This window comes from Scyliorhinus canicula, chromosome 12 (assembly GCF_902713615.1).
Source record: "Scyliorhinus canicula chromosome 12, sScyCan1.1, whole genome shotgun sequence".
NCBI lineage: Eukaryota > Metazoa > Chordata > Chondrichthyes > Carcharhiniformes > Scyliorhinidae > Scyliorhinus > Scyliorhinus canicula.
In genome coordinates, this window is record NC_052157.1 from 140,445,368 (window position 1) to 140,467,360 (window position 21,993).

The following is a 21,993-nucleotide window of genomic DNA, read 5'->3' on the forward strand; positions in this document are numbered from 1 at the left end:
TTCTTAAATTTAAAAATGTTCTCTCTTCCCGCCTCAGTATTAACTGCTAGCCGTCAGTAATCTTCCGGTCTCTTGTCTAAGCGTGAACCCAGATAGTGAACACTGCAAAGGGACTGAACAATGCATCATCCTCGCTAAGCTAGATCTTGCTCATGTCCAGTAACAACACATCTACACTTTCCAGCAAAGGGCAGAGAATAACACTCAGGTGTGGAAGGAAACCTGGGCTCACTTATATTCCAGAAACTTAAAAGTAACCTGGCTGGTTCATAACTGGAACACAACTGGTCAGTGTTCAGATGCTTATGTGCAAGGTACAATTTTACAGTCACCAGGTTCCTATTCAGAATAGTTGCTTTGAAGGTTATCTGTGCAATAATCAGCTTATCAAACTTCAAAATTACTGATTTTTGATCTTCCCTTTTAAAATTATGACAACCTGTTCTCATGTTAAATGCTTAAACACTTGACAAGTATACTTTATATATATATAGTTTTATCATGTTATATATATATATATATATAAAATATATTTATAACATGATAAAACTACAGCAATTTTAGCCCCACCAATATGTAAAAAAAAACACGTTGGGATCCGATGCACAAGTTGGCAAGGCTGATCTATAGACTAGCAACAGTCTGACAGATATGACTCAATGAGGCTATCAGCCGACATCACAGACTTGTCCTTCATTATCTCTGGGAATGGTCTGCCCCATGGGCAGAATAGACCCAATGGTTAGGGCAGTGTCGAGTGGCAGTGGCCTATGGAGTCTTCAATCTTGACTCTAAACCACAAAATCACATGGCTTCATGTCCAATGAGGTAAATAATATCTCTGGCTGATAACTATCTAGAATTCCCTCAACTAATACATCAGTACTACTCAATATTGAACACCGCTTCTGTGGGAGGCAAGAGCACAGAAAGTGGTTGGGAACTTCACGTTCGCCATCAGGAGTGGCTTAGCAGTACCACGCTGATTGAGCTGGCAATAACCGAGAGAACATGGTTGCAGACTGGGGCTGTGTCAGACGTTGATGGAATTAATACAAGGAATTAACCTACTTGGCCTTGACCTCACGTACCTACCATTCACATGCATAACTGCATGAATGTAAAAATTGATAGAGGTTATATTTTATACCTGCTGCAGCAAGGTTTCTAAAAGCCTGGGTTAAGACATATAGGGCTGGATTCTCCGCCCCACTGCGCCACATGTCTGCTTTACCCTGTCGGTGGGATGCTCCGTTACTCCAGCTAGTCAATGGGGTTTTCCATTGTGGGGCAGCCACACTTCTTCGGAAAACCTCCGGGCTTCCGGAAAAATGGAGCAACCTGCCGATGGAGAATCCAGCCCATGATTTTTGCAGTAATATTATTAAAGAACCTATGGTAAGGTATCCAGACTGTGTGTCTGCTAAAGCTGTAATTAAGAAGTCGCAAATGGTGGGGTAACCATGGTTTCTAACCATTTACCTACTTACATATAGAGAGATACTGGAATATTCTGATTGCTGGAGATTCCCTGGAGACTAGATAATTTATGAGGGTTTGTATTTAGTCCCAGTGAATCAGGTATGTGACACCATAGTGGGATACAGATTATGTGATTCACAGGAGGAGCCAGTTCTATTTGTAGTTTTGCAGTTTGCCATAGGATTAAGTCTCACAAGACAGAAGGATTTTGAGATGAACAGAAACTTTTGCCAAATGCTGCTAGGTGCAGCAGAAGTGTACTGGTTCTGCTTCTGAAAAGGGTCTCTCTCCAAAAGTCTCTACACATGTAAACAAATAATCAGTTTGTTAACTCTATTTATAACTGGCATTTGAATTGTATTGGGTTGCTTAATTAGTGTTAGTAGCAGATATAGATAATAGGTGGGATTCTCTGAGCCCGCGCCGGGGTCCAGGCCCAGGATCAAGGCTTCCGATCGGCGGGCGGCCATGATCTGGAGGGGGCCTACCTCCTTCCGTGCGGCCCGCTGTTAGGTTCCCGACATGTTGCTCCATGCTGCTGTGGTGATGACAACCACACGAATGTGCCGGCGCGGAGACGGCTGTCGTGTGCATGCACAGACCCGGGCTGGCCATGAATAGCTGCCTTTCGGCGCCGGAGCACGCGCAGCACTCCACGCCGTGCTAGCCGCCTGAACACCGGTGAATTGCTAGGCCAGGAGGCCCATTGACGCCGGAGAATCCGGCCAATAAGTTTTTCCTTGAGCGGGAACTACTGGTCGCGTTGTGCCCGAAACGAAGCACGGTGCAATGCGGATGGTAGATGCCGGGAGATCCCACTTCCGATATCTACCCATCTCGCCATGCCTCATGTGATCATACGCAATCTCGTGAGATGTCATGATGTGAATCCCACCAATTGTGGGTGGAAGTACTTTTTGGAAAATCTGCATCTTAGAGTGAGACAGCTAGTCTCACTCAAATATTCCTTCCCGAGATCTAACCAAGGCATGGGATCTAACTCCCTCACCTTGGGCAAGCGTGGGTTAGTACTGGTCGGCATGGTAGCACAGTGTTTAGCACTGTTGTTTCACAGCGCCAGGGACCTGGGTTTGATTCCCAGCTTGGGTCACTGTCTATGTAGAGTCTGCATGTTCTCCGTGTCTGCATGGGTTTCCTCCGGGGCCTCCGGATTCCTCCCAGAGTCCAAAGATGTGCCGGTTAGGTGGATTGGCCTTGCTAAATTGCACTTAGTGTTCAAAAAGGTTGGGTGGGGTTACTGGGTTATGGGGATAGGGTGGAGGTGGGCTTAAATGGGGTGTTCTTTCCAATGGCCTCCTTTTGCACTGTAAATTCTATGGTCCGCGCAGAGGGGGACAAGACAGAACAGCACTCGTGGGTCTTCCAGGGTTTTGGAGGCTTCCAGATGCATGCCCTATGGGCAGGGTGGTACCCTGGCACTGTTGGTGTCACCTGGGCACCCTTGCACGCAGCCTGGCACCCCAGCAGTGCAACCCGAGTGTCAGTCTGGCACTGCCAAAGTGCCCAGGTGGCACTGCCAGCTGGCATTTTTTACACGGCGGTGATCGGGCTAGGTATGGGGATGGGCGTGGGGGTAGGTCCAGGGTCCTCCATATAGTGAGTCGGGGCTTGGGGATCAGGTGTCTCACTGCACTGAGGAGTTCCGGCAAGCAGAGCTCCTCAGTGCAGAAAACAGGGCTAACTGCGGCTTTGTCGAGGAGTTCCTTGCTGAGGCCCCCACCCTACCTGGATGGGTGTTAGATAGCGGGGCGTTTCTTGGTGCTCTGAGCTCCGGGAAATACCTGGCTAATTTCACGGATTCTGTCCCCATTTGGGCAGATCACTCCCTTTGTGTTTAAGAACTTTTTAACTGATAATTGTAAAGCTATTTTCATTGACGTTAATGTGATTAATTTGGTGTTTAAATAGAAGTTTGTTTTAACATAAAAGATAACTATTGGTCAGAGTCTTCTCTCCTGGGGTGAAGTATCCATCTTTACAGTGTTACAAATTAAAAACAATTGTTTGGGGTTCTTGTCCGGTATCTTAACAAATGTTGGGATCTGGTCCGATATCCTAACAAGCTGTTCATAGTAGTACTGGTTAAAGTGAACAATGCACAGCCCTTGTGAAGACATAATCTTGTCTTACCATTAAGGCAGCCTCCATTATGTAGTCTGGCACTATCTTTGTGCTAATGGGGACAAAATAAGAACATATCTGATTATCTGAAATAGGGCATTCCATGTGTCTATAAGGACCTTGCAGGTGCATATAGGTGAATTGGGAAAATGGGTCTCATGTTTGGCAGGTCTCTTTCAAGACATATGGGTAACAGGGGAACGCCAAGCATATATATACCATGAAAAATGTTCTCCCATCCTGAACACAACCAGAATCTAGGGGCTACAATGTACGAGTCACTGAAGGTCCATGATTAGTTCGACAAGATCATTATGAAAGCAAGCATGATGTTCAAATGCATTGTTAGGACAATTAAATATAAAACAAGAAAAACTATCCATTGTTTGTATAAGGACTTGGTGAGGCCCATCAAGAATGGATTCGGAAAATATAAAGGTTCAGAGGAGGCTCACTGCAAAGGTATCTAGTTTAAGATCCCTTTAAAAGTTAGGCTTTTTACTTGGGAAAAATGTTATGAATGTTGGATTTCCACATGCATCCCAAACAGAAATGTATCAGTATATCAAGTGACAGTTTCCACAGTGACTCACAGTATAGGAGCAGCTACCTTGGGAGATAAAATGAAATCAGATATTGCTGTGTGATATAATAGCAGATGCTGCAAGTAAAGCACAAAGCAGGATGCTTGAAAGTTAGTTTTTTGTTCATAACGAGGGGAGAGTACCAATGGGACATCTGAAGATTTAGGGAACAAGGAGTCGCCATGATGGGTCTTGTTGGTTAGCTCTGATCTGGAAGACTCAGGTTGGGTGGAATGACTTGTTAAGGACCCTGGTTGTTTTTTTTTAATTAAATAACTTTTATTGAGATTTTCCAAAACAAAACAACAACAAGAAACCAGTATTAACAACAACCAAAGAAAAACACACTAACCCCCAAAACACAAACCCCCCCCCCCCCCCCACACCCACAGTAACTACAAAAAGAAGAAATAGATAAACACCCGGCATACTCAATAAGCACATATACACATTTCTCCCTTCCCCCGAAACAAACCCCCCCCCCCTCCCCGGTTGCTGCTGCTGCCGACCTATTTTCCTACTTTTCTGCCAGGAAGTCCATGAAAGGCTGCCTCCGCCTAGAGAACCCCTGTACTGATCCCCTCAGGGCAAAGTTCACCTTCTCCAATGTAATGAACCCCGACATGTCATTGATCCCGACCTCCACGCTTGGGGGCCTCGCATCCTTCCATTGAAGCAAGATCCTCCGCCAGGCTACTAGAGACGCAAAGGCCAGAACACCGGCCTCTTTCGCCTCCTGCACTCCCGGCTCCACCGCAACCCCAAAAATTGCGAGTCCCCAGCCTGGCTTGACCCTGGATCCTACCACCCTCGACACGGTCCTTGCTACCCCTCCCATCTGGTCCATAAACCCCCTCAACACCTTAGCCGCCGCGGGCCTCCTGGACATAGATCAATCCAATGGGGGATCCAGCACCGTGTTAAAGTCTACCCCCAGTATCAAGCCCCCCTGTCTTTAGATCCGGAATGCGGCCCAACATGCGCCGCATAAAACCCGCATCGTCCCAATTTGGGGCATAGACATTCACCAGCACCACCCGCTCCCCTTGCAACTTGCCGCTTACCATCACATACATCCCTCCACTGTCAGCCACCACCTTTGACGCCTCAAACGACTCCCTTTTTCCCACCAGAATCGCCACCCCCCCGATTTTTTGCATCCAGCCCCGAATGAAACACCTGGCGTACCTAGCCCTTCCTCAGTCTAACCTGGTCCGCCACCTTCAGGTGCGTCTCCTGGAGCATAGCCACGTCCGCCTTCAGGTGCGTAAACACCCGGGCCCGTTTGACCGGCCCATTCAGCCCCCTCACATTCCAAGTTATCAGCCGGATCAGAGGGCTCTCTGCCCCCCTCCCCTGCCGACTAGCCATAACCCATCCCCTGCCCGCCCCAGGCCAGCGTCCCCGCTCGGCCCGTTCCCCACGGTGGCAAACCCCCACCCCGGCCCCCCCTGCAGACTCCAGCTCCTTCCTGGCCATTCAGCAGCAACCCGGTACACCCCCCCCCCCCCCAGGCTAGGATTCCTCCCAGCCGCGTTACTCCCACCATAGCACTCCAGTGAGCCAGCTAACTTCTGCTGACCCCAGCAGCTCCCGCCACACCTCCGACCCCTCCCAACGTGGGGCTACTCCTCCTCCCCCAGACCCATCAGCAGACCCTCCTCCTCCCCCTCTTGTGCGGGGAAAAAGCACGCGCTTCTCAGCTCCGACCCCACCCCCATCCACCCTCAGCACGGGAAACAGAAGAAAAGCCCGCGCTTTCCCTCTGCCCGACCCCGCCCCCGGAAAAAAAAAGACAGCACCCCACCCACCCTAGAAACACCACACAACCAGCTTAAAACAGCATGGAACAGCATAAAACAGAGATCCTTCCCACCAATAGTTAACACAGTTATTTACAAACCCCCGACCCTCAGTCAGAGTCCAACTTCTCGGCCTGCACAAAGGCCCACACCTCCTCCAGGGACTCAAAATAAAAGTGCCGGTCCTTTACGTGACCCACAGACTTGCCGGCCGTAACATGCCAAACTTCACACTCTTTCTGTGGAGCACCGCCTCCGTCCGGTTGTATCCGGCCCTCTGCTTGGCCACCTCCGCACTCCAGTCCTGGTAGATCCGCACTACCGTGTTCTCCCACTTTCTGCTCCGCTCCTTCTTGGCCCACCTAAGCACGCAATCTCGGTCAACGAACCGGTGGACCCGCACCAGCACCGCCCGTGGCGGCTCATTCGGTTTGGGCCTCCTGGCCAGTATTCTGTGGGCCCCCTCCAGCTCCAGGGGCCCCTGGAAGGACCCAGCTCCCATCAGCGAGTTCAACAAAACGACCACATAGGCCCCCAGGTCTGACCCTTCCAGCCCCTCCGTGAGGCCCAGGATCTGCAAATTTTTCCGCCTCGACCGGTTCTCCATCGCCTCGAAGCGCTCCTGCCACTTCTTGTGGAGCGCCTCGTGCATCTCCACCTTTACCGCAAGAGCCGCGGCCTCATCCTCTCTTTCAGAGGCTTGTTGTCGGAGCTCCCGGATCTCTGCCCCCTGGGCTGTCTGCGTCGCCAGCAGCTTGTCCGTATTCGCCTTCAGCGAGTCCAGCAGCTCCACTTTGAGCTCCTGAAAACAGCGCTGGAGAGTCTCCTGCTGCACCTGCGCCCACTGCCTCCATTCCTCGAGGCCTCCGCCGGCCGCCATCTTGATTCACTTCCCCCACTTTTTCTTAGGTGCTGCCACTGCTTTTCTGCCGGCCCCGCTCCTGGTCAAGACCATAGACCACTGGGGATCCGCTGCAGACACCTTCCCACGTCGGGAACCGTCAAGCAAGTACCGCTGGGGGCCCTTAAAAGAGCCTAAAAGTCCGTTCCCGGCGGGAGCTGCCGAACATGCGGCTTAGCTCCGCATAGCCGCAACCGGAAGTCAGGACCCTGGTTGTTTTGACAGTGGCAGGGAGAAGTGAGCCTGGAAAGTTAGGAGTTACTTTGGATTTGTTCTTGTAATGCTACACGTCTGCCGGGAGTGCAGGGCACAGCAAAAGGGGTTGTATGACATAGTTTGATTGCGTTACTGCAGAAATACCTGGAGTTGCCTGTTAATTAAAGTTTGGTCTATGTTGATTTTAATTTGCTATTACAGTAAAAGTCTTAAAGTGAGAAATATTTTCCTTCGGTTTACAGCCATTAGTTACTAGGAAATTCATCAAGCTTTATAAGTTATTGGTCTCTCCAGGATCATAAGATTTAGGAATAAGTTCTAACAATCAAAAGATTAGAATCATTCCAATTGAACAGGAAAAAAAGGTGTACGAGTAACAAAAAGCATACAACTAGATTAGATGCGAGGTGTACTTATTTCTGCGGAGAGTCTGAGGAATAAGTTGCCATCGTATAAAACAAGTGCAGATTTACTGCTAGTGGTCAAAAGGAAGCCGGATGAATTTCTGTCAGTGGCAAGCTTTGCAAGTTACAAAAGGTAGAGTTGTAACTGAGGGTATTGTTCCCAAGTTACATTGGTCTACCAGAACATGCTTGTCCACTTTTGGATAATGAAGTGAAATATCAATTTCTTTTCATCCAATTGGTCTTTCTTTCTCCCTATAGGGCACAATTAACCCAAAATATGACAGTGTCATTTTGGGCAGGTTTGACGGGTTGTTTCCCACTGGCCTTTTAGGTGAGATCCAGACCTGTATTTACCCACATTTAGTCATTTTTGGGGGCTTGCGGAGTTTGTCACTGGTCAACCCCAAATTAAGAATTGTTTTCTGCAGTGGAGAACTAAACTCGTCAGCTAGTCCGTCTTCTCAGGGATCGAAATGCTATTTTGAAAGGGTGCCCTGATCACTCAGTGAGCATGAAGGTCCCCCAACCCTCCTGACCCATGAAGAATACGGCCCCCGCAGACAAGGGCAACACCACCAATCCTCACCTCCCAAGGGTTAACTTCTCATTACTGAAAGTTATCGCGAGTCACCCCCCCTCACCCCCGCTACCCAGGCATAACCGTGAACCTGCCCCACACCCATCCATCCTGGTGAGCATCGGGGCATTGACCTCCCCCCACGCAAGTGAGCATACACCGATATGGGGTAGTGAGAGTCTCAACTTTTACAGCCCTCCCTTTCAGTCCCACCAATCTTCATGGACCCCCGTTAGGCCCTGATCCATGGCACTGCCAACCTGGCACTCTGGCAGTGTCAGGTTAGCATTGCCCTGTCCTATCCCCAACCACTCAGGGGGTGCCAACGAGATCCTCCAGAGTAGCCACCACGCCTGGTCTCTACTTGTTGAGACCAGTTCTAATTGATGCCCGGGTAAGGCCTCACTGGTGTGGTCGGTGACTCCCGAGTGCTAGCCGATTTCGACTTCAGTCCGGCCGGGCACATTCAGATAAGCCTCACGGATCATTTAAATATGATTATTTGGATCACAGCCAGTGAATGAATGATCCAGATCTGCAAGTCTGATGACGCATGATTGGCTTGGCATCCAGTGCAAAGCTCGTTCTGGGTCTCTCCTGGATGCTCCAGGATCAACAGGATTGGTGGCAGGCGCAATGTGGTGGGAAAATCACGCTCAATAGTGTTTTCTTCTCCCGGAAGAATTTTCCATGCTGGAAAATATATGCCTGTTCATAAGGAACTTGATGCTGGTGAAACTGATCATTAAAATAAGCTACAGATACAGTCCTAACATTTTTCAATGAAAATTGTTCATGGGAAATGCTCAGGTCTGAAAAGAATCATTCAGGAACAGTTGATTTCAGCATTAAGTTAATTCTATGAGCTGACGAACAGCAGCACCGGACATGGTCAAGGATCCAGTGCTGCCACCTCTGAAGCAACAAACCACTTTGAGCAAGAGTTTGCCATTGTGCCTTCAAGCAATGCTGTGTTAATAAGGAAGACCTGACATTCAATTAATAAATTGTTAATGCTATATGAGACAATGCCACAGTTGATGGGAATTAGCAAGGCAGAAGTCCAAATGAATGGATCCAATCGTGCCACTTTTAGGAGACTGACAAGGAATGCTCAGATAGGCTGACAAAAGGCAGAACAAATTACATTTCTGAAGGTATGCTTTGCGCACCAATTTTTTCTCTCTCAGGGAGAATGCGGGCGTCACTGGCTAGGTCAACTTTATTGCCCATCCCTAATTGACCTTAAGAAGATAGTGTTGAGCTGCAATCTTGAACTGCTGTCATTTGGCATCATAATGCTGTTAAGAAGTTCCACGATTTTGACCCAACAACAATGAAGAACAGCATTTACTGCCCTCGTTCTTCTACATGGTAAAGGCCATGTGTTTTGGGAAGGTGCTGTTGAAGGAGCTTTGGTGAGTTGCCGCAGCGCATCTTGCAGATGGTATACAGCTACAACTGTACACACTGTTGCAACTGTGCACCAGTGCTGGAGAGAATGAATGCTTAAGGTAGGGGTTGGGGTGCCAATCAAGTGGACTGCTTTGCCTTGGATGGCGTTGAGCTTCTTGCTTTGTGACTGGAGCTGCTCCCATCCAGGAAAGTGCAGAGCATTTCACCACGTTCCTGACTTGTGCCTTGTAGATGGTGGACAGGCTTTGGAGAGTCAGGAGATGAGTTATTCACCACAGAATTTGAAGTTTCTGACCTGCTCTGGTCGCCACAATATTTGCATGGCTGTTCCAGTTCAGCTTCTGATCAATGTTAACCCCATTGGATGAAACATACAGAGGTGTTGTGTTAATGAGGTCAGTCCAAAAGAAGGTCATTTAGGAGTCTGGTAACAGCGAGGAAGAAGCTGCTTTTGAGTCTGTTCGTGCATGTTCTCAGACTTCAGTATCTTCTGCCCGATGGAAGAAGTTGTAAGAGCGAGTAAGCCAGGTGGGAGGAGTTTTTGATTACACTGCCCGCTTTCCCCAAGCAGCGGGTTGTGTAGATGGAGTCAATGGATGGGAGGCAGATTCTTGTGATGGACTGGGCTGTGTTCACGACTCTCTGAAGTTTCTGCGGTCCTGGGCCGAGCAGTTGCCATACCAGGCTGTGATGCAGCCAGATAGGATGCTTTCTATGGTGCATCTGTAAAAGTTGGTAAGTGTTAATGTGGACATGCCGAATTTCCTTAGTTTCCTGAGGAAGTATAGGCGCTGTTGTGCTTTCTGGGTGGTAGCGTCGATGTGGATGGACCAGGACAGATTTTTGGTGATGTGTACCCCTAGGAAACTGAAACTGCGAACCATCTCCACCTCAGCCCCGTTGATGCTGACAGGAGTGCCAGCACTTTGCTTCCTGAAGTCAATGATCAGCTCTTCAGTTTTGCTGGCATTGAGGGAGAGATTGTTGTCGCTGCACCACTCCACTAGGTTCTCTATCTCCCTCCTGTTTCTGACTTGTCGTTATTCAGGATCCGAATATGGTCATATCGTCAGCAAACTTGTAGATGGAGTTGGAACCAAATTTTGCCACGCAGTCGTGTGTTTTCAGGGAGTAGAGTAGGAGGCTAAGTACGCAGCCCTGCGGGGCCCCTGTATTGAGGACTATTGTGGAGGAGGTGTTGTTGTTTATTCTTACTGATTGTGGTCTGTGGGTCAGAAAGTTGAGGATCCAGTTGCAGAGTGAGGGGCCAAGTCCTAGGTTTTGGAGCTTTGATATGAGCTTGGCTGGGATTATGGTGTTGAATGCGGAGCTGTAGTCAATAAATAGGAGTCTGATGTAGGAGTCCTTGTTGTCGAGATGCTCTAGGGATGAGTGTAGGACCAGGGAAATGGAGTCTGCTGTGGACCGGTCGTAGTGGTATGCGAATTGCAGTGGATCAAGGCGTTCTGGGAGTATGGAGGTGATGCGCTTTGTGACCAACTCTCGAAGCACTTCATTACGACTGAAGTCAGGGTCACCGGACGGTAGTCATTGAGGCATGTTGCCGGTTCTTCTTTGGCACCGGTATGCTGGTGGTCTTCTTGAAGTAGGTGGGGACCTCAGAGTGGAGTAGGGACAGGTTAAAGATGCCAGCATCTGCCAGCTGGCCCACGCAGGCTCTGAGTGCACGACCAGGGATCCCGTCCGGGCCTGTCGCCTGCCGAGTGTTCACTTTCAGGAAGACCAATTTGACTTCGGAAGCTGGGATGGTGGGTATGGGTGAGTTATGAGCTGCTGGGGAGTTTGGGCAGTACACTCTGGAGGTTGGGCCTTGTTGAAGTCCCCTGCCTCGATGAACAACGCCTCCGGGTGTTCTGTTTCGTAGTTGTTTATAACTGTGTACAGTTCGTCCAAGGCCTTCTTCACTTCTGCCTTGGGTGGGATGTAGACCGCTGTGATAATGGCTGAAGTGAACTCATGTGGAAGATAGTATGGACGGCATTTCACGGTCAGGTATTCCAGGTCCGGGGAGCAGTAGGTCGCCAGGGTCGCCACATCCAAGCACCAGGACGAGTTGATGAAGGGGCAAACCCCTCCACCCTTTGCTTTGCCTGATGACACGGTGCGGTCTGCCCGGTGAATTGTCTCGCACATGTGTGGAAACCAGCAGGGGGGGTATCCTTGTCCATGTTTTACCTGATGCCATTACACTTCCAGACATCCAGTCAATGTTGAGAACTCCCAGGGCAACTCCTTTCTTTCACATCTGGCACCACCATCATCATCTTGGACATACGCATTCAAGGTGACTTGTCCCACTGAGTGATTTGCTCAACCATTTCAAGAAACATTTAAGAGTCTACAATGCTTTAATCCTGGAGTCACACATATACCAGACCAGGTAAATATGGCATATTTCCTTCCTTAAAGGACATTACTAAACCAGATTGGTTTTAACGACAATCAACAATGGTTTCATGGTTACCATAACTTAGACGAACATTCCTTTCCAAATTTAGAGCTGTAACATCCAGTGCAGGGCTTCCCCATAGATGCACTGGGAAAACACTGCCTGGACTTCACAGGTAAAGTTTGTAAACTTTTCCATGGCGATTGCGCTGCGCTGGGAATCATCTGAAAATGCAATGTATAAAATTTTTTTTAAATTGTAATTAGCCTGGGCCTCTGGATTGCTAGTTCTGTGACATTACCACTACCCACCTCTTCCCCCAGTTTCAAAACTACATTCTAATTGGAGTTCAGAAAGACAACTGGGCAAACGGATCTGTCACCCATGCTTCTAGATCTCTGCTTCAAAACCTGCTGAAAGGCATTCTAAAATAGCTTGCGATATTCAGCAGTGCCAAGATGCCTCTTTACAGACCATACTAAAAGTTACAGCTGAAACTGTGGACTTCAAAGTCAAAGATCTTAGGTCAAAGCTTCATCTATGGTTTGTTTGCACAGTACATTTTATTCCCAACTTCTAAAGAAACAATTCTGTAACTGTACAAATAAGAATCATGCTTCCAGACGCATTCCAAAACCTCAAAATGATTGTACCTGCTCTAGCATCTGAATCGTTCCAGCTTGTTCATCTAGCTCCTCTTCCTGGTCCTTGACTTTGGCCTCCAATTCGCGCACCTGCTTCTTCACTTTAGCTAGTGAAGCTTCATCTTTAGATTCTTGAGAGGATAGGTCCTGCAGTTCTGCATCAAGACGTTCTGTCTTTTGAGTTATAGTGATGATTTCAGAGTCCTTGTCCTAGAATTCACCATAGAGAAAAAAAAATAGCTATTCACTGTTACATTTAAAAAGCTGTAAATTAGTTATGATCTAATAGCCAATTCAGATGGCAATATAACTATGAATTAAATGACTGTAGCTAATGTAATTTAGAATGCAGCAGTTAACTCTAATTAATTATTTTTCTACAACAACCAGGTTTTATTGATAAGACTCAAAAGGCAGAATTGATTCATTCTACAGTTCATAAGAGTTTAATTTATATTGAACTTCGAAATCAGCGTGAAGGGATACACTGGATGTTGACCGACCTCTCAACTCTCTATGTCTTTCAAAAGCATAGAACATAGAAGATGAGAAACACAGATGCCAGAGAAAGCAAATATTTCATATTTTGTAAAATTGTGCACACAGAAAACAGGTTACTTCAAGGACAGGTAACTGCTGCTTTGGCAACCCAAATCCATGTGCACGGAACATCAAGCTTTTTACGTATATGTACAAATACAAATGCTGTTACTTCCTTTCTCAAAATTCACTTCTGGAGTGTTGAAAATATGCTTCCCTCTTTTCAAAGCTGTGTTCTGAACTCAACAAAAACAATTTCAATGATGACCTTAGAGTATTGTGTCCAGTATTGGACACCACACTTTAAGGAGAATACCAGACTTTCAAAGAGCGCAGAGGAGATTTATTAGAATGATACCAGGGATGAAGGACTGTGAAATTTGCTGAACAAAATAGAACCAAAAAACATTTTGCCTGGTGGTTTCAGAGGATCAAAAATGTCTTATGGTGCTTTGAGGGGGTTAAAATCATAGTGCAGTAAAGTTCCTGGGAAGCGGTCAGGACTGCAGTTACAGCTGTGAAAACAATGGACAAAGAGGAACTCTGATACCACAAGGGGGCTATATACCCATAAATCTCTACTTTCATGACATTCAAGGGCCACAAATGTCTGTTTACTGATAGTATAGCTATGTGTATGTGCCTTAACTAATGGATATTGTAATTAAGCGTGCAAAAATTTATCATACTCGCATGATAAAAATAATCAGAACAACTAACTGTAATTGAATATTGATTATGAGAACAAATGTACACTTTTGATTGGTACATGCAAATTATTTGTAAGTTAAATTAGAGGTATAATTGCCACTGTATTCCTTTGGTCGGGGAGCTGGCAGACCACGTTGTGGATGATTAGTTCCCATGCTATAGGTTGAAAAAAGGCGGCTTTAAAACTCCAAGAATCTCCGCCTCGTGTGAGTGAGGTACACTATAATTTAAACAAATTATGCCACAGTGCAACATAAGGAGATATCAAGGCAGATTGGCAAAACCTTGATCATCTTAAAGGAGGAAAGAGGATGAAAAATTTAGGAAAGGAACTCCAGAGGTTAGGGTGAATGGCGCGGGCAGAGGGGAGAGGGGCGCGTCGGAGGGGGGAGGGACAAGAGAGAGATGTGGGGGTGGGAGTGAGAGATGCGGAGAGGGAGAGAGATGCGGAGAGAGAGATAAGAGAAAGAGATGGGGAGAGAGATGGAGAGTCAGAGCTGGGGGGGGGGGAGAGATGGAGAGACAGAGCTGGGGGGAGAGAGAGAGATGGGGAGAGAGAGAAGCGTGGAGAGATAGCAGTGCAGAGAGAGAGAGAGGAACTGCGGAGAGAGAGAGAGAGAGAGAGAGAGGAACTGGGGAGAGAAAGAGAGAGGAATGCATAAAGAGAGAGAACGAGAACCGCAGAGAGAGAACGAGAACCGCGGAGAGAGAGAGAACCGCGGAGAGAGAGAGGAACTGCAGAGAGAGAGAGAGAGAGAGAGAGGAACTGCGGAGAGAGAGAGAGAGAAGAACTGCAGAGAGAGAGAGGAACTGCGGAGAGAGAGAGAGAGGGAGGAACTGCAGAGAGTGGCAGAGAACTGCAGAGAGTTGGAGAGAACTGCGGAGAGAGAGAAAACTGCGGAGAGAGAGAACTGCGGAGAGAGAACACTGCGGAAAGAGAGAGAAAACTGTGGAGAGAGGCTGATGGGTGAAGAAGCAGAGAAGATGTTACAGATTAGTGAGAGAGACAATCAGGAGATTAAATTTGATTCAAGGGGGCCTTTGTCAAAAACACATGACTTTTAGAAATTTTAGAAAGCAAGTCTTAACATTTGTAAGACTGCACAGTGCTTCTTCAAAAAAAAAGTCTCAGAGGGTAACCTGGAGGTTCACTTGTATTTACCACTAAAGGGAGACAGAGTGCAGGAAACTATGGATGTTTTGCAATTAAAATGAAAGTATCCCCATGTCCATCTGGTGAAACAGGCAAACAGATATTTTTGCTACAGAGTCAGCTCAATTGCAGGCAGGTGACAGACTTTATCTCCAGAAAATTTGTGAAACAAAAATGTAATGATACCCATTATTGATTGAAGTAGCTTCACCATTCTAATAATAACCTTTTATTGTCACAAGTATGAAGTTACTGTAAAAACCCCTAGTGGTCACATTCCGCGCCTGTTCGGGTAAGCTGGTACGGGAATTGAACCCGCCCTGCTGGCCTTGTTCTGCATCACAAACCAGCTGTCTAGCCCACTGGGCTAAACCAGCCATTCTGTTGTGTAGATTTAATTTAAAATGTGGCTTATTGTCTTGTAATTGTGGGAGTTGTTTATGTCATTTATTGGAATGATTTTTTTATTAGCAACCAAATTAGGAAATCAGAGGTTCAATGATAGTTGGCAATGAGATACAGCTTGCTAAATTAAACATGCGGGCATAACATGAACAATGTTTGATAAAGTAGATAGCATAAATGTCAAAGCGAATGATGAAACAAAGGAATGCAGTGCTACAAAACAGAATAGTTCAGATGCACCATAGATGCAAGGAAGGATATGTGCTGTTGAACATAAATTAAAACTTCAAAGCGTCAACGCAGTTGCTCTTGCTAAAAAAATAATTGAACAAAGCCTGTTCTGAATGGGAAGAGAAGGAAAATAAATTAATTTCTTTTTGTGAACTAACTAAAAAGGAGTATACATTTTTTTTTAAATGTTCATTGGAACAATCTTAAAGTTCTTAAAGCAGCTGAAGAGAATTTTACTCAACAGAAGAATGAACCGCTTGCATAAAAGAAGGCAGTGTGAAACCTGCATCCCCTGGAAAAAACACGGAGGGATTAAATTTTGTTCACAAATTTCAAGATATAAATGATCCTGAATTTAAGCAGGGTGAAGTGAATTTAAATTATATGTGGGACAATTGTTCGACTGGTGCAGACTTCTTTCATGGACTTGAACATTGAAAACGCATAAACATGGAAGGGAATGGAAAACCTCAGAGTCCATTGTAAAAAGTAAACTTCCAGTGATGATTTTGTGTCCGACTTTGAAGAAGACTAAAAGGGGTTGCTGAATCCATAGCGCAAGACATTCTACAATAGGGGATTTCTCCTTGGATTATAGTCAGATGCCAGACTGCAGAAACCAGTTAGATTGCCAGCAATGAGCAATGGTCTTCTGTACAAAAAGCAGGCCAAACAAATGTCACCAAATATGAAAATATTTGCACCCATCGGAAATAATATCCCTAGGGCCCAGACTGTGTGCAATCTGACACAAATTCTAAAAACCGTGAAGGATGCAAAACCACAGTACACCCCTTTAATAGAGGCTATGGAAATGCTATACAGCCTAGGCAAAATAAAAGAAACGATACTTTGTGCAGATTGAAAAAAAAAAAATGAAATGAGCAGTACTAAAAGAAACTTCAATTGGCAAGCGAGTTATGTCTCCAAGAACTCAAGCAAAATAAATTTTTAAAAAAGAACTCCAGCAAACTGGACTTTACAATCTAACTGTCACATTCAGTTATTTTTTAAGGGTTAAGCATTATAACATTGCCAGGACAAAATGTTTGTGAATTGTGGTAAGAAACAATATTATGTGTTCTGTATGTAGTAAGTTAGTTGTTAAAATGTTTATTGTTGTTGTACTTTGCCTGTGTTCCAGAAAAATACTTACTCAGTAATTATTTTTGTAATTTTTAGCAGGGAGGTGTTACAAATGCAAGTCTTTATCAGATGGTTATGTTTTAAACTGTTTCTTTTAAAGAAAAATCTCCTGTGATGGTGATGATTCTGAAATATGCCCAGAGGCATGACCATTGATTGGGTTGCAATGGGGTTAAAGCCCAGGTTAAAACTCTAAGAAACTCAAGTGCAGGTTTCACACCTTGACACAAAGTCTGGTCTTGGTGACCCATACTCGCAGTTTTGGTCAGTCTGAGAGACCCAGCAAGAAAAAGAGAGATTCTGCTGGGTGAAGAAGCAGAGACACTGCTGTCATACCATGTAGGGGAAGACTGTTTTTGTCTTAACCAGAAAGAAAAATGCTAGTGAGAACAGATTCCCTGTTCGAAGAGATGGGATCTGTGGAGATTTATGTATCCAGGAGTTGGCAGAGAGTGAGCTACTGTTGGAAATCAATGCAATAAACTCAGGAACATTGAGCAAAAGTACTTTTTTTAAAAAGGACACTGGATAACTCTTCCAGGTGGGGGAGGGAAAAGAGAGCATCTGGAATCAGAGGGAGGAGCATGGGACTTTATCAGAAAGCTGCACATCTGCTGACAGCTTGGCTAAAAGTATAAATGTGGCATGGAGTTTTCAGTTGTGTTCATCAGTTAATCAACAAGCAAAATACATTTTATGGTAGTTTAGTATCAACTGCATGCCAAGACAGTTAAAGTTCCCATCACATAGATTGCTAGATTTTTCAGAGAGGTTTTCTTTCTTTGAGGTCAGCAACATGCAACCTTGGTTTGCTCCTGAATGCAAAACCTAGGCCGTTAAGTCAATGCAATTTTTCTTGTTGGGTTATAAGACGTTTAAAAAATAAACTTAAATCGAGAGAGGCAATAATAAGCATACGGAGTAATTTTCCATTAATAAGTTTTAGCTCATGTTTCTACTTCATGTATTACATATTATTTCTCAGTTTTACCAAGTTATTGAAGTTATCTTTTATTATAATTATTGGTCGTACATACATCAAGTTGTTGTTTTAGGCTGAATATCTCTGCTATAAAACCATCTCTTTCTCTGCTCAGTTTCTCTTTCTGAATCTTCTCTCTCTGAGCCTCATCTTGTGCCTGTGACAACTCACCGTCAAACCTAGAACACAAATATTAAAGATAATATTATGACAATAATAAAAGGCATAATTCTGACTTGCTATTGGAGCAGAATGTTCCATCTGGGTCATATGCTAATGTGTTCTGAAAATCTATTTTCTCCTGATATATTTTGGTGGTTTATGAGGGAACACTTCATTTTGAAGGGCTAGTTGATGTGCTATAGTTGAAATGAGAAAGATATAGGACTCCAATCTCCTTTTTGAATGCTCCAATATCAATAACACAGAGCTAGTATAATCTCTTCACTTAAATTAGTTAGGATTTCATAAATTACAGAATTTCACAGCAGTATAATTGCTTTATTTTAAAGGAATGCATGACTTGTATGTTATGAAATAATGAACTGAAAGTCAAATTGGTCACATTCAAATTATCACACAAAAGAAGTGTGCACACCTCTGCAAACCTGTTCCAAGTGACACACCTGCAGATCTGAACATTTTGAAAATGGTTCCTCTCCTCCGCACCAGCCCTACCCTTTCAAAATTGCCACCAAAACCTCTTGTCAAAAATGAAACACCCTGCACCCCTCTATCTTCAATCTTTTTCACTGTTCCAATCTTCTCCTTAGCCCCACAATCTCATCCATACCTACCTAATCGAATATATAATGATAGGCTTTGCTGCTTCATCATCAACACAATGATCTGAAGCAAATTCATGAGCAACATTCTCTGCTACTGTGAAATGAAAAATGAAAATCGCTTATTGTCACAAGTAGGCTTCAAATAAAGTTACTGTGAAAAGCCCCTAGTCTCCACATTCCGGCGCCTGTTCTGGGAGGCTGGTACGGGAATTGAACCGTGCTGCAGGCCTGCCTTGGTTTGCTTTCAAAGCCAGTGATTTAGCCCTGTGCTAAACCAGGAGCATTAAGTTTTCCTGTTCTCTGCAACCTTTCACATGAGCTGAACTTTAACCAGCACCACAGCAATAAGATGGGAAGCAGGAATGTTAGGAAAAAGCACTGAAAGTATATTCAACATTGTCTTGCAGTCATGGCACATGCCCAGCTGTTGGGGCCTGTCCAGAGGCAGCCTCGTCTTCACCTTGTAGCCTCAGCAGTGGTGTGTTGAAATTGCAGTGATGCTGGCTGTCTAAATGATCAGCTCAGGGAGGCAGGCTGGCATCTTCAATTGGATGGTGATCCTGCTGACAGCCTATTAATTTTCCACCACCAGTAAACTGTTGCCCTAGGGTCCCAAAGCCAGAGGCATGTGTAAGAGGGTGAGTGGCTGGCCCGCCAGCAGAGTGACACAAGAGGCAGGCTACCAGGCCAGGTGGGGATCCAGCAAAGATTGGCTGGATGTTGTGGTGCGAGCGAAAATACTTGCTGCCTGGGGTGGGGCCGAGTGAGTGAGTGCCTGAGTGATACCCTGAGTCAGAGTGAGTGATAGCTACCCTGAGAGTGAGAGAGAGTGATGCCTTGAGAGAGTGAGAGTGATGCCTTGAGAGAGTGAGAGTGATGCCTTGAGAGAGTGAGAGTGATACCTTGAGAGAGTGAGAGTGATGCCTTGAGAGAGTGAGAGTGATGCCTTGAGAGAGTGAGAGTGATGCCTTGAGAGAGTGAGTGATGCCTTGAGAGTGTAAGTGAGATACCGTGAGTGAGTGAGAGAGATACCCTAAATGTGGGAGTGATACTCAGAGTAGGAGTGTGTTTGTGTCTGGCTCACTCGCAGCATCCAGATTCCCACTCATACTCACCCCCACATACCAACACACAATCAAACCCACACACAGTGAGTGAGTGAGTGAGAATGATTGAGTGAGCATCAAGGGAGTTGTAGCCATCTCAGATGGCCACTTGCAAAGGACCATGGGAATTATGGCCAACCCAGGACTCAGACGGAAACACAGCCGATGTGTATCTAAAACACAGGTAACCAGACCTGATCGAAACCCCTGCTCATTTGCATTTTAATGGCCCATTTTCCCAGGACAATAGAACTCCAATCAAGCAACCGATACAGCCACAGACTGATTGGCGCCACTCCCCTTACTCAGAAAGCACGACTGCCAAGGTCAATGACCGCTAAGGACCCGCCCAGCCACCCACCCCTTTATTTGCTGAAATCGAAGACTGTGATCAGAGCCCTGTCGAACTATTGGGTCCAAGGTTGAGGACCGCCCCAAAGAGTGCGAAATCACAGAAGGCTAAAAGAGGACACAGCCATGTGTTCTGTCTCTTTTGGATCTGGCCTGTGCCAACCCAATTGCAGCAGAAACAACCAGCTAAGTTCAAGACCAACGATCGCTACCTGACAGGTGAGCCCAGCAGCGATAGAGTCACTTTCTTCGAATCAGCCAAGTGAAATCCAGATAAAGGCCTTATCCATTTGCACAGTGTCGGTCGGCCTGAAGTTAAATATAGGCTATTGTAGCTGATAGGTGTAGTTTAACTCGGAGTAGATATAGTGTTTGCAGGTTGAGATAACTCTTGTGTATGTAAATAAACCATCCTTTGAACTAACTAACTGGTTGTATGGTCATTTGATCGATATAAGGGAAAGGCTTGTGGTTCACTAAGATAAATAGAAATACTCACAGTATTGGCAACGCTGTTGGGACAGAAACAGAGCAACAGAGTGAGCCTGACAAACAGACCATGTCCTTTTCTCACACTCATTACTATTTACTCTTCTTTAACCATTTATTACTTCATCATTGCTTTGTTTTTATTCAGCAGATTGTTTCTTTTCTTCATACCTCAAATTTATTTGAAGCTCATGTTTAATGGTGTGCCAAATCTTATCTTTCTGAAATTTGCTCATTAACCCCTTGAGAAAAAAATAGAAATGCGGCTCATCCAGGTCAAACGTTTGGACAAGCCTGATATACAATAACGGCTATTCTATCCATGCTCAGCACTGTTACCTACAATATCTGAAGGGTCATTAACTTTGTTCTCTCTCCACAGATGCTGCCAGACCTGCTGAGCTTTTCCAGCATTTTCTGTTTGTATTTCAGATTTCCAGCATCCACATTATTTTGCTTTTGTTTTACTGTTATCTGCAAAGTTCTCGGTCCTTCTTCTTAATCAATTATAATACTGCTCCTTGGTGACATAGAGCCCAAATCTCCCAAAAAATTACCAAGTGTTATTTTGTGCGGGTTTTGCAGGTGATTCTTGGCGCTTGTTTGGGCGGGATCCAGATATGTATTCATACACACAGTCATTTTCTGGAGCTAATGAGTTCCTCACTGGAAGCTCCCACACTTAGAATTTTTTTCTGCAGTGGGGAACTAAAGGCGCTGGTAAAACTGGCTCCTCATAGTTCGGGGCACTGTTTTTAAAGGGTGCTCATATCTCAAAGTGAGGTTGAAGGTCCCCCACATCCCCTATCCACTGATATCGTGACCCCGCCTGCAGACATGGGCAAAACTCTCAACCCTCCACTTTTAGAGGACAACTCATCACTAAAGTCCTTGTGGCAGAAGTGTTTCAAGTCATTTTAACATTTCGATATTTTAGATATACAAGCAAAAAGCATCCAGTTCAGTGCACTGCAACTCGGAAAGGATATTTAGGTCTTTGAAGGTGAGTGGCGGAAATTCACACAAATATTAGCAAATATTAGCAAAGCAACAAGGGTTAGGTTGTGAGGAGATATAAAATGATCTATGTTTATATTCCCTGGAACATTCAAAGGCTATGGGCAATTTGATTAGGGCTAAGATTTTGAAAGGAATAGCTAAAATGGTAGATATTATTTCACCCCCGATAGGTGGAATTTAGGACAAGGGAACAGAACCTTAAAATAAGAGCCAGGCCATTCATGACAGCAGTTAGGAAATATATCTTCAGAAGACATTATGAAAGAGTGGAACTCTTTCTCAAAAAGGTGTTACCTTAATCAAGAATATCAAGTTGTAGATAGATAAGGGTCTAGATTAGCAAGGGGCTGGTTTAGCACACTGGGTTAAATCGCTGGCTTTTAAAACAGACCAAGGCAGGCCCGCAGCACGGTTCAATTCCCATACCAGCCTCCCTGAAGAGGCGCCGGAATGTGGCGACTAGGGGCTTTTCACAGTAACTTCATTGAAG

General features: G+C 45.4%; 1 protein-coding gene across 18 annotated transcripts in view; it reads right to left on the reverse strand.

Moving 5' to 3' along the window:
• Positions 1 to 21,993, reverse strand: part of myo18ab (myosin XVIIIAb) — a 299,483-nt gene that overhangs the window by 53,791 nt on the left and 223,699 nt on the right. For all 18 annotated transcript variants that reach the window (XM_038814300.1, XM_038814298.1, XM_038814286.1 and 15 more), the window contains 2 exons: positions 17,805 to 17,928; positions 12,591 to 12,791 (listed from right to left, as the gene is read on the reverse strand). In XM_038814300.1, coding sequence (XP_038670228.1) covers positions 12,591 to 12,791; positions 17,805 to 17,928 — 325 coding nt within the window. The remainder of the gene's footprint in view (positions 1 to 12,590; positions 12,792 to 17,804; positions 17,929 to 21,993) is intronic.